The 16,884-nt window shown below is 42.8% G+C and overlaps 1 protein-coding gene across 3 annotated transcripts in view; it reads left to right on the top strand.

The window, feature by feature from the left end:
* The window catches only part of COLGALT2 (collagen beta(1-O)galactosyltransferase 2), a 126,519-nt gene that overhangs the window by 70,863 nt on the left and 38,772 nt on the right, over window positions 1-16,884 (top strand). For all 3 annotated transcript variants that reach the window (XM_056523655.1, XM_056523654.1, XM_056523653.1), the window contains exons 2-6: window positions 4,993-5,103; window positions 5,443-5,560; window positions 8,181-8,315; window positions 12,188-12,392; window positions 15,902-16,021. In XM_056523655.1, the coding sequence (XP_056379630.1) occupies window positions 5,090-5,103; window positions 5,443-5,560; window positions 8,181-8,315; window positions 12,188-12,392; window positions 15,902-16,021 (592 nt within the window). In that variant the 5' untranslated portion in view covers window positions 4,993-5,089. The remainder of the gene's footprint in view (window positions 1-4,992; window positions 5,104-5,442; window positions 5,561-8,180; window positions 8,316-12,187; window positions 12,393-15,901; window positions 16,022-16,884) is intronic.

Genomic DNA, 16,884 nt, shown 5'->3' with positions numbered 1-16,884 from the left:
GCACCAGCAGAGCACTTTTCACCCCCATGCGAGGTGTTTTCTGTATCGGGAGAAATTGGGCTTCAAATTTTGGGGGGTATTTTCTGCTATTACCCTTTTTAAAAATGTAAAATTTTTGGGAAACCAAGCATTTTAGGTAAAAAAAAAATATATTTTTTTTACATATGCAAAAGTCGTGAATCACCTGTAGGATATTAAGGTTCACTTTACCCCTTGTTACGTTCCCTGAGGGGTCTAGTTTCCAAAATGGTATGCCATGTGTTTTTTTTTTGCTGTCCTGGCACCATAGGGGCTTCCTAAATGCGGCATGCCCCCCAAAAACCATTTGTCGCTCCTTCCCTTCTGAGCCCTCTACTGCGCCCGCTGAACAAATAACATAGACATATGAGGTATGTGCTTACTCAAGAGAAATTGGGTTTCAAATACAAGTAAAAATTTTCTCCTTTTTACCCCTTACAAAAATTCAAAAATTGGGTCTACAAGAACATGCGAGTGTAAAAAATGAAGATTTTGAATTTTCTCCTTCACTTTGCTGCTATTCCTGTGAAACACCTAAAGGGTTAATACACTTACTGAATGTTTTATTGAATACTTTAGGGGGTGTAGTTTTTATAATAGGGTCTTTTATGGGGTATTTCTAATATGAAGACCCTTCAAATCCACTTCAAAACTGAACTGGTCCCTGAAAAATAGTGAGTTTGAAAATTTTGTGAAAAATTTCAAAATTGCTACTGAACTTTGAAGCCCTCTGGTGTCTTCCAAAAGTAAAAACTCATAAATTTTATGATGCAAACATAAAGTAGACATATTGTATATGTGAACCCCAAAAAAATATATTTTGAATATCCATTTTCCTTACAAGCAGAGAGCTTCAAAGTTAGAAAAATGCAAAATTTTCATTTTTTTCATCAAATTTTGGGATTTTTCACCAAGAAAGGATGCAAGTTACCATAAAATTTTACCACTAAGTTAAAGTAGAATATGTCACGAAAAAACAATCTCGGAATCAGAATGATAACTAAAAGCATTCCAGAGTTATTAATGTTTAAAGTGACAGTGGTCAGAATTGCAAAAAACGCTCCGGTCCTTAAGGTATAAAATGGCCTGGTCCTTAAGGGGCTATGGAATCTGCAAAACGTGTCAATGGCTGGAAGAACCGACCAATCAGAATGGATATTTCACTGGTAAAACCCCTGTATTCCTAAAGTGTATGCACTGACTGGTGTCTGGTAGCGCCCCCTACAGTACAGGGAGGTATTACATGTTCTGTACTACTCTTTACCTGTACCAGGGTTAGCTTCTCCTTTGGGCATCAGATGAGGGCGGCTCCATTTCCCTTTTTTTAGGGCATTGCGTGTTCTGTACAGGACCCTGAAGAAGCTTCTGTCCTCTACATAGACCAGTGTTTCCCAAAGAGGTTGCCTCCAGCTGTTGCAAAACTACAACTTCCAGCATGCCCGGACAGCCAACGGCTGTCCGGGCATGCTGGGAGTTGTAGTTTTGCAACAGCTGGAGGCTCCCTGGTTGTGAAACACTGAAATAGACAGTGATTACAGCTCGCAGCAGATTTTTCTTACTTTTATACGTAAGGACTTGCTTTATATATATTAGTTATCTACTTATTTTTCTTTAATTCTCACTTTTTCCTATTTTTGGATGACATTTTGGTGGCTTCAGAATCAATTACCAGGTTTCCATAGAGTTCTGGTCTCAACATACAATGGTTTCAACATACAATGGTCGCCCTGGCACCAATTAATATTGTAACTTGAGGGACCACTGTACTGTGCATAGTGGACATGACAATGCACATTGCAAACCTGGGAAATAAATGAGAGCATCCATGTTTTTATACATGAAATGGTATTTTCTTATAAAATGAGGATGAGGATTCAATATTGCTAGATATGTTATCATATATGAAAAAAGCTATTGGTAATAGGACAATAGAGTGGGGAGTGGCTATGATAAAATTTAACTTTTAACAAAACTTATAACAAAAGTGCCAAGTGATATAAAATTGCCTGTAAGACGCAAGTCGCAATCTCAGGCTGATGCCGGATCAGATATAATTCCAAATACTCTGTTCCCAATAATAGGAAAACTTGATTACAACAAAGTTAACAACAAGTGGATGCATAAATGAGAGGTATATATGTATACATCAAATCATGACCACAGGTGTCAATGTATCCTCCGTCACAAGGTCAAGACGCAAGGCATATATAAATATACCCTAAAATATTGGAGTATAAATAAGGGTTCCCGACGCGTTTCTGCCGGGGTTATTCGGCATCCTCAGGGGTTACCCAAATATACACAGTATTCAAAGACAAAAATGTGTCAAAAAGGACACAATTAATGTTAGTTCACTAAACCCAACATATGCATCTTATTAGATAGTATAGGAGTATTGTCGTAAAATATGGGAATAAACACCAATTTCCCAAAGCTCGAAGGGGGACAGAAACTCATGATATAAAGTTTGCAAGATAAGACATCCCAAGCTTTACGTAAGGACATTGCCGCGAGACTCCTGGTACAACAATTACAATGAATACTGTTGCGTGGTATGGTCTCGTAGTCCGGCTAAAATATAGCAGATGGAGTGCATACCTGCAATGGCAGGGAGCTGTAACTATCGGAGAGCGTAGAGGAGCTGATAGTTACAGCTCCCTGCCATTGCAGGTATGCGCTCCATTTGCTAGAGAACTATCATTAATTGTGTCCTTTTTGACACATTTTTGTCTTTGAATACTGTGTACATTTGGGTAACCCCTGAGGACGCCGAATAACCCGTGGAGAAACACATCGGGAACCCTTATTTAAACTCCAATATTTTATGGTATATTTATATATGTCTTGTGTCCTGACCTTGTGATGGAGGATACATTGACACTTGTGGTCATGATTTGATGTATACATATATACTTCTCATTGGAATTATATCTTATCCGGCTTCAGCCTGAGATTGCGACTTGTGTCTTACAGGCAATTTTATATCACTTGGCACTTTTGTTATATGTTTTATGGGTATATATTAAAAGTTACATTTTATCATACCCACTCCCCACTCTATTGCTCTATTACCAATAGCTTTTTTCATGTATTATTTATGCTGGGAGGTCTTGTATATCAGGGTTTTCTGTTGGACCAGACAAGTGTTATCTCTCATGCTCATCTACGTTGGGCATATAGATGATTGTGTGTTTGGAGGAGCTGCTCTGACTTTGGTCATTTGAGGGTATTCACCTTATGTGATGTCTCTGCCCAGTTGTACCGACAGTACCTACCTGGCCATGTGTGACCTTGTGTGACAAGTATTGAAGATTGTATCAAGGATCGTATGCAGGCTATTTCATATTCTTTAGTCTTCTCACAATGAAACAAGATGTTGGACTCATTTCGACTTACTTCAGTTTGTTTTGAGATACAATTATTTTTTGTTTTCGTTCAGACTTTGGGGACTGCCATGGGTGCAAATTGTGCCCCCTCATACAACATTTTTTTTTTGGGGGGGGGGGGGGTGTTGGGAGAGGACACATGTGCACCCACTTTGTTTTTATAGGTTTCAGTTGTCTGTATAACCCTATAACTTCTGCAGTGGTAGAATGTGGGGACATCATTGTTGTAGTGGTGTAGAAGATTGGAAGGTGGCACTTGACATGTTATTTTAGCACAAAACCAAACAATGGATTTTTATTTTTTATTTTAAATAAGCCACAGAACTACTTTACATTAGATTAAAGGGGTACTCCGCTGCTCAGCATTTGGAACAAACTGTTCCGAACGCTGGCCGGCGCCGGGAGCTCGTGATGTAAAAGCCCCACCCCCTCATGACGTCACACCCCGCCCCTTCAATGCAAGTCTATGGGAGGGGGCGTGACAGCTGTAGGGACGGGGTGGGGTGTATTTAGGGGGCTCCCGGCGCTGGCCAGCGAGTACCCCTTTAAAGATGAAGGGCAGTTTCATCTGAGCAGTGGAGTACCCCTTTAAAGATGGACAGTTTAATTGGGGAATAACATAACATCATAGTCTGCAAGGAAGCCGGCTGTGTTGAAATTACGGCATTCGGCCATAAGAATACAAAAAAAAAAAGAATTCTGCGCAAAGTGAAAGATCGTTCATCCGTCACATATGTCAGTTTGAACAACTCCTATGGCCATTATGGACTCAGATATGTACGGCTGTGTGAGCTGAACTCAGTGTTATCTGTTGAATCATTTCTGCACAAATATTTTTTAAATAATGTGCCGGAAGATGGAATTTAAAAGATAATTTTATTTTTATTTTTTATTTGTAACAAGGCCAGCAGGATATTGTCATGTATCAAAAGAGGCATGGACTCGAGGGACAGGGACATAATACTCCCCCTTTATAAATCATTGGTACGGCCTCACCTGGAATATGCTGTTCAGTTTTGGGCACCAGTCCATAAAAGGGACACTGCGGAGTTGGAAAGGGTGCAGAGACGCGCAACTAAACTAATATGGGGCATGGAACATGTTAGCTATGAGGAGCGATTAAAGGAGTTACAATTGTTTAGTCTTGAGAAGAGATGTTTAAGGGGGGATATGATAAACGTATATAAGTATATTAATGGCCCATACAAAAAATATGGAGAAAAACTGTTCCAGGTTAAACCCCCCCAAAGGACGAGGGGGCACTCCCTCCGTCTGGAGAAGAAAAAGTTTAGTCTCAAGGGGCGACACGCCTTCTTTACCATAAGAACTGTGAACTTATGGAACAGTCTACCTCAGGAACTGGTCACAGCAGGAAAAATTAACAGCTTTAAAACAGGATTAGATACATTCCTGGAACAAAATAACATTAATGCTTATGAAGAAATATAAAATCCCATCCCTTCCCCAATATCGCGCCACACCCCTACCCTTCAATTCCCTGGTTGAACTTGATGGACGTCTTTTTTCGACCGTACTAACTATGTAACTATGTAACAACTTCTAACTTGTTGTTTTTTGTGTGTTTTAGGGCAGCAACGGATCACAATATCGATAACACCACAGCGGTTTTACGAGAGTGGTTGAGGAATGTGCAGAAACTGTACCATTATGTGGAATGGAGGCCCATGGGAGAGCCACAGTAAGTCATGGAACCTCGCAGGTTCACAGTTATGAGTAGAAAGCATTTAAAGATGTCCATGGACTTTAAAGGGGTACTTTGCCCCAAGACTTCTTATCCCCCATCCAAAGGATAGGGGATAAGATGTCTGATCGCAGAGGTCCCCCTGCTGGGAACCCCCGCGATCTCCTTTAGAACGTTGATTGCAGCGCCGGAAGCTCGTGATGTCATGGCCACGCCCCACTTGTGACGTCACGGCCACGCCCCCTCAATGCAAGTCTATGGGAGGGGTCGTGACGGCCGTTATGGAACAGACGGAAATGTATAGCAAATTTAGATGATTGTGTTCTCTATTTTCAGATCTTACACTGATGAATTTGGACCTAAACATTGGCCGGCATCCAGGTTTTCCCATGTGATGAAGCTACGTCAGGCGGCACTGCGCACCGCAAGGGAAAAGTGGTCTGATTATATCTTTGTAAGTAGAACATAAACCTCAAGTTCTAATAGGCATACTATACCCAGGATCAAGGCAAATGCTATGTATGAGGCTGTGGTCACACATAGTTTTTTAGAACATATTTTAAAGGTGTTCTCCGGTGCTTAGACATCTTATCCCCTATCCAAAGGATAGGGAATAAGATGCCTGATCGCAGGAGTCCCGCCGCTGGGGACCCCCGTTTATAATCAGTCCCCGGAGCGTGTTCGCTCCGGGTCTGATTGCCGGCGACCACAGGGCCGACGGCGTGTGACGTCACGCTCCGCCCCTCAATGCAAGCCTATGGGAGGGGGCGTGATAGCTGTCACACGCCGTCGGCCCTGTGGTCGCCGGTAATCAGACCCGGAGCGAATGCGCTCTGGGAACTGATTATAAACGGGGTGCCGCGTGCAAGATCACGGGGGTCCCCAGCGGCGGGACTCCCGCGATCAGGCATCTTATCCCCTATCCTTTGGATAGGGGATAAGATGTCTAAGCACCGGAGAACCCCTTTAAAGTGTAAAAACGCCATTCTACTCAAAATATGTTTGTTTTACCCTATTGAATTACAGTAAATTCATTGTGAACTCGAAAGAGTTTACATGTAGTTTTTTTTACTTTGTATATGGCTGTTTTTATAAAGTTCATACACAAAAGTGCATGGTAATTACTTTGGATGTGTTACCGGCAATACGAAAAATTTTACGTGCAAAATATTATTATCATTATTATTATTATTATTAAAATTATTAATAGTATTATTATTTTTGTAATTATTAAGGTTGTCCAAAAAGTGCATGGTGCTTACTTTGGATGTTTTACAGATAATATGAAAATTTTACGTGCAAAGAAATTTTTTTTTCCTTTTTGCACTTTTTATGCTCTTATTTTTGGTTTTGCATTTTTTTTTTACATTTTTGTGCAAACTTTTTAGCATTTTCGCACATTTCTATGCTCTCATTTTTGCTTATTTTGCACAATTTTTTTGCTCTCATTTTTTTTCATTCATGCACATTTTTTATGCTCTCATTTATTTTATTTTCTGCTAATTTTTATGCTCTAATTCTTAACATTTTTTGCTTTCATATATTTTTTCATTAAACACAATCTTATGCTCGTATTTTTGTGCATTTTGTATTTTTGCAGTAGTAATTTTTTTTTGTGTGTAAACACTTTGAATATTACAAGCCAAGACCTGATTTGCACAAGACACTAAAAAACTTAAAATGTGTAAAAAAAATAAATAAATAAATAAATAAATATCTCCAGAAAGCTAAATATAATGTTTATTTTGCTTGTAAAGTGTGTACTTTTGAGCTTAAAAATACATTATGTGAACATAGCCTCACGTTTGACATAATATAATAATTATTTTGTAGATCAGATACACAGTTTTCCTATTCTTCCTAGTCTTATGACCAGTAGTCTATAGATATTTCAGAACACAGGCTCAGGCATCATATAAAGCCTCTGCAGGAAGCTTATGGACCAGACAAGTGTATAAGAACAGCTCGGATGTCAGGGCTCGCTTGGTATTTTCATTGGTGAGCTTTATTAGTGCATATCCTGCAGAAGTGGCCTAATATAGCTACAGCTATTGGTTATTTTCAGATTACTAGACCCTTGTAACCTTTATTACAATGTAAGATCAATAAGTTCTAGTAGACAGAACCTTGTAGTCATTGTAGATCACATAACTCACATAGGTCTTCATTTATGTCATATACACACTCAGTTCTTAAAGGGGTATTCCAGGCAAAAAATAGTTATCCCCTATCCAAAGGGGGGATAAGATGTCTGATCGGGGGGGCCCGCTGCTGGGACCCCCCGCGATCTCCCTGCTGCACCCGCATTCTATGTGGGGACTGCATCTCCAGTTTCGGAAACCTCCACGCCCCCTCACGCCACGCCCCCTCCATTCATGTCTATGGGAGGGGGCGTGACGTCACGCCCCCTCCCATAGACATGAATGGAGGGGGCGACGTCACGTCCCCAGTCCCGGAGGTTTCCGAAACTGGAGACGCAGTCCCCACATAGAATGCGGGTGCAGCAGTGAGATCGTGGGGGTCCCAGCAGCGGGCCCTCTGCGATCAGACATCTTATCCCCTATCCTTTGGATAGGGGATAAAATGTTTTTGCCCGGAATACTCCTTTAAAGAGTACCAGTCATCAAGCCATATTTTCTAAACTAACTCAGATTATATGCCTTAACTACTCCTAACACCCCTCCTGCCCTTAATTTTTTTCCCCAAGCTTTAAAAAAAGCTCTGTATTATTCCTTTCCCCCTACTCACATTGTGTGAGCTCCCGACAGTAGAAAGTGGGCGTTGCCCAGCAGGTGCAACGTCACTGAAGCCTGCCATGCCCCGCACACACTTCCTGAGTTTGGTCTCCTGCCAGGCCGGAAGGAGACCAAACTAACTGTTTGACTTGGGACAGAAAACAGAACAGAGCCACCTAGTGGCCGTTTTTTTTCAATCACTTTAAAAACATATAAAGGTTGAGAATTTTAACAGCAAGTAAATAGCAAAGTGTCTTATAATTACATAAGGAACAATATATTAAAAGTTTAGTTTGGTGACAGCCACTCTTTAATGTGTCTTCTATTTTCCCCATCCAGTATGTAGATGTCGACAACTTTCTGACAAACCCGCAGACTTTAAATCGTCTGATAGAAGAAAACAAAACCCTCGTGTCCCCTATGCTTGAGTCTCGTGCGCTTTACTCAAATTTCTGGTGTGGTATGACCCCACAGGTAATTACAGTATTACAGATATATAAGTGTTATACAATAATTGTTTGTTTGTCTTATAAATGGTATTTTTGCCTTATAACTTGGATTTGGTCTTTTTTATGGATAGAAACTATTTCTCATTTGTTCCTGTTATGTATTTAGGTTTGGACTATAATGTTTTTACACCTCTATTTTATTCGTGGGAGGATGTATTTGTCTTGGCAATGCAATGCATTATTTCTGGAAAATTTGTTCACAAAATAAAAATTTGCAAAAAATAATTTCTTCTAATGTGACAAGCTGGACTGTCCGACAGTAACGGGGACGGCATCAAACGTTCTGTAAATCCATCGGCTCATCTGGTAAATGTCTATGGAAATTATGGGTCATTGTTGGCATGGATATTTGTCAGTGTTCTCGGAACTGTCACAAAATATAGCTTGTAAAACTAAAAGGTCCTTAAAGGGGCACTCCGCTGCTCGGCCTTTTTAACAAACTGTTCCCAACATTGGGAATTCCTCCAGATCAAAACTAAGCGTTAAAGGGGTACTCAGCTTTTGGAACAAACTGTTCCGAACGCTGGAGCTGGGAGTTCGTGATGTCATAGCCCCGCCCCCTCATGACATCATGCCCTGCCCCCTCAATGCAAGTCTATGGGAGGGGGCGTGACAGCCGTCACGCCCCCTCCCATAGACTTGCATTGAGGGGGCGGGGCGTGACATCATGGATAGTGGATGGTAAAATACTCATATGTCACAGCATCCAGTGAAGACCAGAAGACCATATATTGGGAGAGCCTGTACACTGGCTGCATCATTATACAGGCTCTCTCAATATATGGTCTTCTGGTCTTCACTGGATGCTGTGACTAGAGATGAGCGAATTTACAGTAAATTCGATTCGTCACGAACTTCTCGGCTCGGCAGTTGATGACTTATCCTGCATAAATTAGTTCAGCTTTCAGATGCTCCCGTGGGCTGGAAAAGGTGGATACAGTCCTAGGAGACTCTTTCCTAGGACTGTATCCACCTTTTCCAGCCCACCGGAGCACCGGAAAGCTGAACTAATTTATGCAGGAAAAGTCATCAACTGCCGAGCCGAGAAGTTCATGACGAATCGAATTTACTGTAAATTCGCTCATCTCTAGCTGTGACATATGAGTATTTTACCATCCGTTATACAAAAGAATTGATAGGTCCTATATTTTGCAATAATAGCTCTTGCAGTCCCTGCATCTAATAGTGTGCAGTCAGTTCATCATTCGCAAAAGTAGGGTCATTAGTCAGCGCCGTTGAAGACATCCTTTTCACCATCACGCCGTGACCCCACATCACACCGGGTTGGTCCCGGCTGCTATTCATAGCCGGGACCCTGGGCTAACAGCGCGCGGCACCGATCGTTGTGCCGCGCGTTATTAACCCTTCAGACGCGGCGATCAAAGTTGACCGCCGCGTCTGAAAATGAAAGTAAACGCTTCCCGGCAGCTCAGTCGGGCTGATCGGGACATCGCGATAAAATCGCGATCTTCCGATCAGCTGGGACGCAGGCGGAGGTCTCCTTACCTGTCTCCGCAGCGTCCGATGGGGGTTTGATTGCTCTAAGCCTGAGCTACAGGCTTGAGCAGTCGAGCACCTATCTCGCTGATCCATGCAAAGCTATGGCTCTGCAGGGATCAGCATAGGAGATCAGTGTGTGCAGTGTTATAGGTCTCTATGGGAGCTATAACACTGCAAAAAAAAAAGTGAATTTTTTTTTTAACAAAGATCATTTAACCCCTTCTCTAATAAAAGTTTGAATCACCCCCCTTTTCCCATAAAAAAAAAAAAACTGTGTAAATAAAAATAAACATATATTAGTAAGATGACTAATGTCACTGCAAAGTAGAATTGGTGGCGCAAAAAAATAAGCCATCATATGGAATTTTATGTGCAAAATTGAAAGCGTAATGATTTTTGGAAGGTGATGAGGAAAAAATGAAAATGCAAAAATGGAAAAACGCTGAGTCCTTAAGGGGTTAAAAACATGTAAAAATTCAGTCATGTCAAATGTTCATATGTATAGGGAGATCAGGAAAGATAGCTGTCGGCTGAATGAACATGTGCCCGTTAGCTATCGAAGGTATTTGCCCACATTAAAGGGGTTCTCCGCTGCTCAGCGTTTGGAAGAAACTGTTCCGAACTCTAGAGTCGGGAGCTTGTAACATCATAGCCCCGTCCTCTCATGACGTTACACCCCGCCCCCTCAATGCAAGTCTATGGGAGGGGGCTATGACGTCACAAGCTCCCGGCGCCGGCTCCAGCTTTCGGAACAGTTTGTTCCAAACGCTGAGCAGCGGAGTACCCCTTTAAGGCCACTTTCACAAAGCAGCAGGGTGCAGAAGTAGTGGTTGCACATGGGCCTGGTACCTGAGGAGATCCCACTGACACGTAACAGGACACCAATATTAAAACTGGTACATGCACTGGGGCCCAGGAGTTACGCCTCAGCAGACCAGTATTTTGTTCAGTTTCTGTTAGGGCTGCACGATATGGGGAAAATGTGCGATTGCGATTTTGGGCCTAAATATTGCGATTTTGATATGCGATGCGATATAATTTAAAAAATGCTGAAATCCCCCCATTTCATGTCCAATCGCCTCCATTTCACATCTACCTACCCATTTTATACCCACCGACTATTTCACACCTCCCCCTTGTCACATTCCCCTCTCCCCCCCTCCCCCTCCTGTCACATTCCCCTCCCCCCTCCTGTCACATTCTTGTACTGCAGTAATACACTGGGTTTAATTCCCGGGCGGATTTCAAATCTTCCGTGGGACCCGGGAAACTTAGTGTATTACTGCAGTACAAGACCTTTCCCCATCAGCCAATCACTGGCTTGACACGTGACACCACTGCGCCCAGTGATTGGCTGAAAAGGGAAAGGTCCTACTGTACAAAGAAGAGAGGAAACTCCAGAACACACAGAGACGAATCTGCAGGGAGCGGGACTCGGTGAGCAGAAGTTTTTTTTTATTTTTCTCCCTGCGCCCTTAGCTCAGTGTTTTTCTGGTAGGGTGCCTCCAGCTGTTGTGAAACTACTACTCCCAGCATGCCCGGACAGCCTTTGCTGATCCGGGCATGCTAAGAGTTGTAGTTTTGCAACAACTGGAGGCGCCCTGGTTGGGAAACACTGACTTTTAGTATTTAAATTAGTTTTTACCTGCTCTGGCCGGCCCCCGCCACAGGAGCCAGCCCGAACAGTTAATCGCATTTTTTCCCGGGGGGCCGTATCGCCATATCGCAGAAATCGCGATTCAATTGCTTTTGCGATATATCGTGCAGCCCTGGTATCTGTAAGGCTAGGTTCACATGGCATTTGCATCCGACCTGTTAAGGGTCCAATCGCCTCTTTTTTTTTTTTTTTGAGCTGATCGGACCATGAAACAGGTCGGATACAAATGACTACTGCCGTGTCCCGATGGCCCCCGATTCACGTGCATGTGGTCCGTCGGTGACCCGGTAATTTTACAGGATTTTAGTGGAGAAAAAAAAAGAGCTTGCGCTATTTTCTTCTCCACTAAACCCCCGTCCTTCGGGACGGAATCCCAACGGAAGAACAGTTTCCCCATTACTGAGAGCGGCCTCATCTGATTGAATAATATGTTGTGATAGAATAACATGATATAATGGATATAATAGAACTGAGGGACAACCTCTTAGGAATGGGAAAAAAAGGAAACAAATACCAGTTACACATTTGTATTTTTTAAGCCTTATAATCCTAAATGTATTGTTTCTTCATTCATTTATTTATTTATTTTTTATTTTATTTATTTATTTTGTATTTATTTATTTACTTATTTTTATTTATTTATTTAATATTATTATTATTATTTTTTTTTTAATTTCCAGGGTTATTATAAGAGAACCCCAGACTATGCTCTCATCAGAGAATGGAAGAGACAGGGCTGTTTTGCCGTCCCGATGGTTCATTCAACAATGCTGATTGATCTCCGAAAGGAAGCCTCCATGAATCTGCAGTTCTACCCTCCGCATAACGACTTTACGTGGAGTTTTGATGACATTATTGTGTTTGCTTTCTCCTGCAGACATGCAGGTATATATATATATATTGAGGCATCTGAGCATTTGACAAAAAGGGGGAAGGCCTCTATCTGTTACTCACTAGGTCATACGGATTCTTTACATGTATACTTTTTTTATGTGTCTAGCTTCTGTATTTGGCTGACAAATTTTTCTGCTGCTCACTCATTTTGACATGCACTGCTCAAAAAGGGGCGTGTCTGAGGCAAGCACAGAGCCCGTCCTCACTCACCATGCATTCACTTCCTTCCTGAGTACAAGTCCTATCTTGAGACTGATGGCTTCTTCCAGCTCGTTTTTACAGCTGTTTGGGGTCTTATCACTGAGACCCCAACTGAGCAAAACTTTTGACGTGTCTCTTGTTAAAGGGGTATTCCAGCAATAAAAAAACAGGCCTTTTTTCTTTCAAAGACAGTGCCCTCCTTGTCTCCACTTTGGGTGTGGTATTACAACTTGGCTCCATTCACTTCAATGGAGCTGAGCTGCAGAACTACATCCAACCTGGAGACAAGGAGGGCGCTGTCTTTGAAAGGAAAAAGGCCTGTTTTTTTATTCCTGGAATACCCCTTTAAAGAAGTGTCCAGTGAAAAAAAAATGTGTCCCCTACATCCCCTAGGATAAGTGTCTGATTGCAGGGGTCTGACTGCTGGGACCCCCCCATGATCTCCTATAAGGGGCCTCGGCTTGGTCCCTGCTCTGCTGTGCTAATGCGCGTTTCGTACCCAGCTGGTTGAAACACGCGCCCTCCAAACAATCTTGTTTTCTTGTGATTATACAGTTATGTTTTGTTATTGGGCGAGCCCTATTTCTTTGCTTACATTACTTTTTATTTTACCATCTTACCACAGTGCTCTCTGCTGACACCTCTGTCTATGTCAGGAACTGTCCGGAGCAGGAGAGGATTGCTATGTGGATTTGCACCTGTTCTGGACACTTCCTGACACGGGCAGAGGTGTCAGCAGAGAGCACTTTGATCAGAATGGAAAGAACTACACAACTTCCTGTGAAGCACACAGCAGCTGATAAGTACTGGAAGGATTAAGATTGTTAAATAGAAGTAATTTACAAATCTGTATAACTTTCTGGTATCGGTTCATTTGAAAACATAATTATTTCCACCAGGGTACCCCTTTAAATGAGTTTTTTCAACAGATTATCTCGGAATTTGAGCCGCAAAAACATCTGCTGTTGAAATTCTGATTCCGGCCTCTGCAGAAAGAATTGACCCGTTAACTAGGGATATCCCGATACTGGTATCGGTATTGGGACCAATACTAAACATTTGCACGAGTACTTGTACTCGTTCAAATGTCCCTGATACCGAATCCGGTACTTGCCGGTGGGACCCCCGCCGGCAAGTATCACGGAGGCGCCGAACTATGCAGCGTGCCCAGAAGCTGAGCGCGCGTCATAGCCGGGACCTGTGGCTAATGCCAGCATTAACTTTTTAGACGCCACGATCAAAGTTGATCATGGCGTCTAAAAGTCCTGAAGTTAACTGCCGGTTAGCTCAGGGATGCTGATCGGGATCATATCGTGGTGTCCCGACCAGCTGTGAGGGCGGCCGGAGGTGCCTTACCGTGCTCAGTGCCTCGATCGTCGCTCCTTTACTGCTCCTAGCCATGGCAGGCAGTAGTAATGGAGCCGGTTAGCTCAGGGATGCTGATCGGGATCACCGCGGTCAAATCGTGGTGTCCCGACCAGATGTGAGGACGGCCGGAGGTGCCTTACTGTGCTCTGTGCTTCGATCGTCGCTCCTTTACTGCTCCTAGCCATGGCAGGCAGTAGTAATGGAGCCGGTTAGCTCAGGGATGCTGATCGGGATCACCGCGGTCAAATCGTGGTGTCCCGACCAGATGTGAGGACGGCCGGAGGTGCCTTACTGTGCTCTGTGCTTCGATCGTCGCTCCTTTACTGCTCCTAGCCATGGCAGGCAGTAGTAATGGAGCACCGGTAACACTGATCGATGCTATGCTATGGCATATCATTGATCAGTGTATGCAATCTACAGATTGCATGTAATAGTGCCCTATGGGGACTAAAAAAAGTGGGGAAAAAATGTGTAAAAAAAAAAAAATAATAATGAATGCGAATTAACCCCTTCTCTAATAAAAGTTTGAATCACCCCACCCCTTTTAAATAAAATAAAATCTTTTCTTTTAAATATAAAAAGCCCTTCCTCTAATAAAAAAAAGCTTTTTTTCCCATAAAAAAAAACCCTGTCACATGACATAGAAAAAAGTATCGGTACTCGTACTCAGTCTTAAAAAAATGGTATTGGGACATTAACGTCAACTCTTTCTGCGGAATGCGCTCAGAAATGCATTGCCGTCTATAGAGGTGGCACATTTCCGAGAGAAGTCCAGCACCAGCACGTTCTGCCAGTGCCCATTGTCTGTGCAATTTCCAGACGGATATGGTGCTGTGTGAGTGATGTTCAGTGGAAACTCAATATTTAGCCCTAAAAAACAAAGTAGATTTTGTTTATTAAGGATTGTAAATATGCTGCCCCCTTGTGGTTTTCTGTGTTCATTTTTAATTGTGTAGAAATCATGAAATCACATTTTTAGTGTCCTTTTACCCAAGGCCAATACAAGCGCCTATCGACTCTGAATGGCCGTACAGACAATTACTGCAGCGTTCATGTGGCCGCACACGACCATTATTTAGGAAATTACAAAAAAAAAAGAAGAAAAAAAGTGTCCACAACCTGCTCAGCCAACGATATAAAAGAATAATAGTATTTATTAAATAAAAGTATAAAATGACAAAAAAAATCAAGCGTCCTTTTTACCACGCGTTTCATAGATTAAATTCAGCCACATTCATGTTTTTTTTTTTTTTAATTTATGCTGTGTATACTCATCTTTGTGTATAGCAGTGTTTCCCAACCAGGGTGCCTCCAGCTGTTGCAAAATTACAACTCCCAGCATGTTTGGCCTTTGGCTGTCCGGGCATGCTGGGAGTTGTAGTTTTGCAACAGCTGGAGGTGCACTGGTTGGGAAACACTGCTTTATAGTGACAAAGAAGGACGCTATCTACTCTTTACACTTCAGACTTTTCCTTCCCTTCATGGCTCCAGGGCTCTTTTGTAGAATTCTTAGAAAATTTCTTGTGACGTGGCTGTAGGGCTCTTCCCTATACATATGCATGTATCCTATACACCAGTGTTTCCCAACCAGGGTGCCTCCAGCTGTTGCAAAACTACAACTCCCAGCATGCCCGGACAGCCGAAGGCTGTCCGGGCATGCTGGGAGTTGTAGTTTTGCAACAGCTGGAGGCACCCTGGTTGGGAAACACTGCTATACACCCTTAGAATATAATAAAGAGTTTCTTCACCGTACCCCATAACCGGGGCTGGTCATATGGGACTTTAGGAGGTGTTGTGGCTTCTGGTCCTCCGGCTGTAAGTCATCATCCTCCCGCCATTCCCTGCATCCTGCGCTCTCACAAACATCATTATTCTGCCATTAGTTCTGTGACAGTGTCTCATGTCTCAATGCTTCTCTGTGTCTGTTCCAGGAATTCAGATGTATATTTGTAACAAGGAGCATTATGGGTACCTTCCTGTGCCGCTGAAACCGCATCAAACCCTGGAGGATGATATCGAGAGCTTCACACATGTACTGACAGAAGCAATGAGTAAGTGATGTTCTGTATTAAGACTAAAAGCGACGAGGAGGGTGCCCACCTGGCTGGTATTTTACCCGCACAGCCGGTATTTTTTTGCCACCCTATGCAATGGCCGGTATCCAACCAATCCACCAACTCCCAGAATGTTGCACCATAACCTATACCAGTGTTTCCCAACCAGAGCGCCTCCAGCTGTTTCAAAACTACAACACCCAGCATGCCCGGACAGCCAACGGCTGTCCGGGCATGCTGAGAGTTGTAGTTTTGCAACAGCTGGAGGCACCCCTGGTTGGGAAACACTGAGCTATAATATATACTACTATATAGTCCAACATGCTGGGAGTTGTAGTTTTGTAACAGCTGGAGGCACCCCTGGTTGGGAAACACTAACCTATACTATATACTACTAAATAGTCCAACATGCTGGGAGTTGTCGTTTGGAACAGCTGGAGGCACCCCTGTTTGGGAAACACTGACCTATACTTTATACTACTATATAGTCCAACATGCTGGGAGTTGTAGTTTTGCAACAGCTGGAGGCACCCCTGGTTGGGAAACACTAACCTATACTATATACTACTATATAGTCCAACATGCTGGGAGTTGTCGTTTTGCAACAGCTGGAGGCACCCCTGGTTGGGAAACACTGACCTATACAATATACTACTATATAGTCCAACATGCTGTGTGTTGTAGTTTTGCAACAGCTGGAGGCACCCCTGGTTTGGAAACACTAACCTATACTATATACTACTATATAGTCCAACATGCTGGGAGTTGTAGTTTTGTAACAGCTGGAGGCACCCCTGGTTGGGAAACACTGACCTATAATATATACAGCTCCCTAATATATGACTATATACTACTGTATA

The sequence above is a fragment of the Hyla sarda genome, chromosome 6 (genome assembly GCF_029499605.1).
Source record: "Hyla sarda isolate aHylSar1 chromosome 6, aHylSar1.hap1, whole genome shotgun sequence".
In the NCBI taxonomy this organism is placed as follows: Eukaryota; Metazoa; Chordata; class Amphibia; order Anura; family Hylidae; genus Hyla; species Hyla sarda.
The sequence above is the reverse complement of the archived record's forward strand: the minus strand, read 5'-3'. Positions and strand labels throughout refer to the sequence as shown.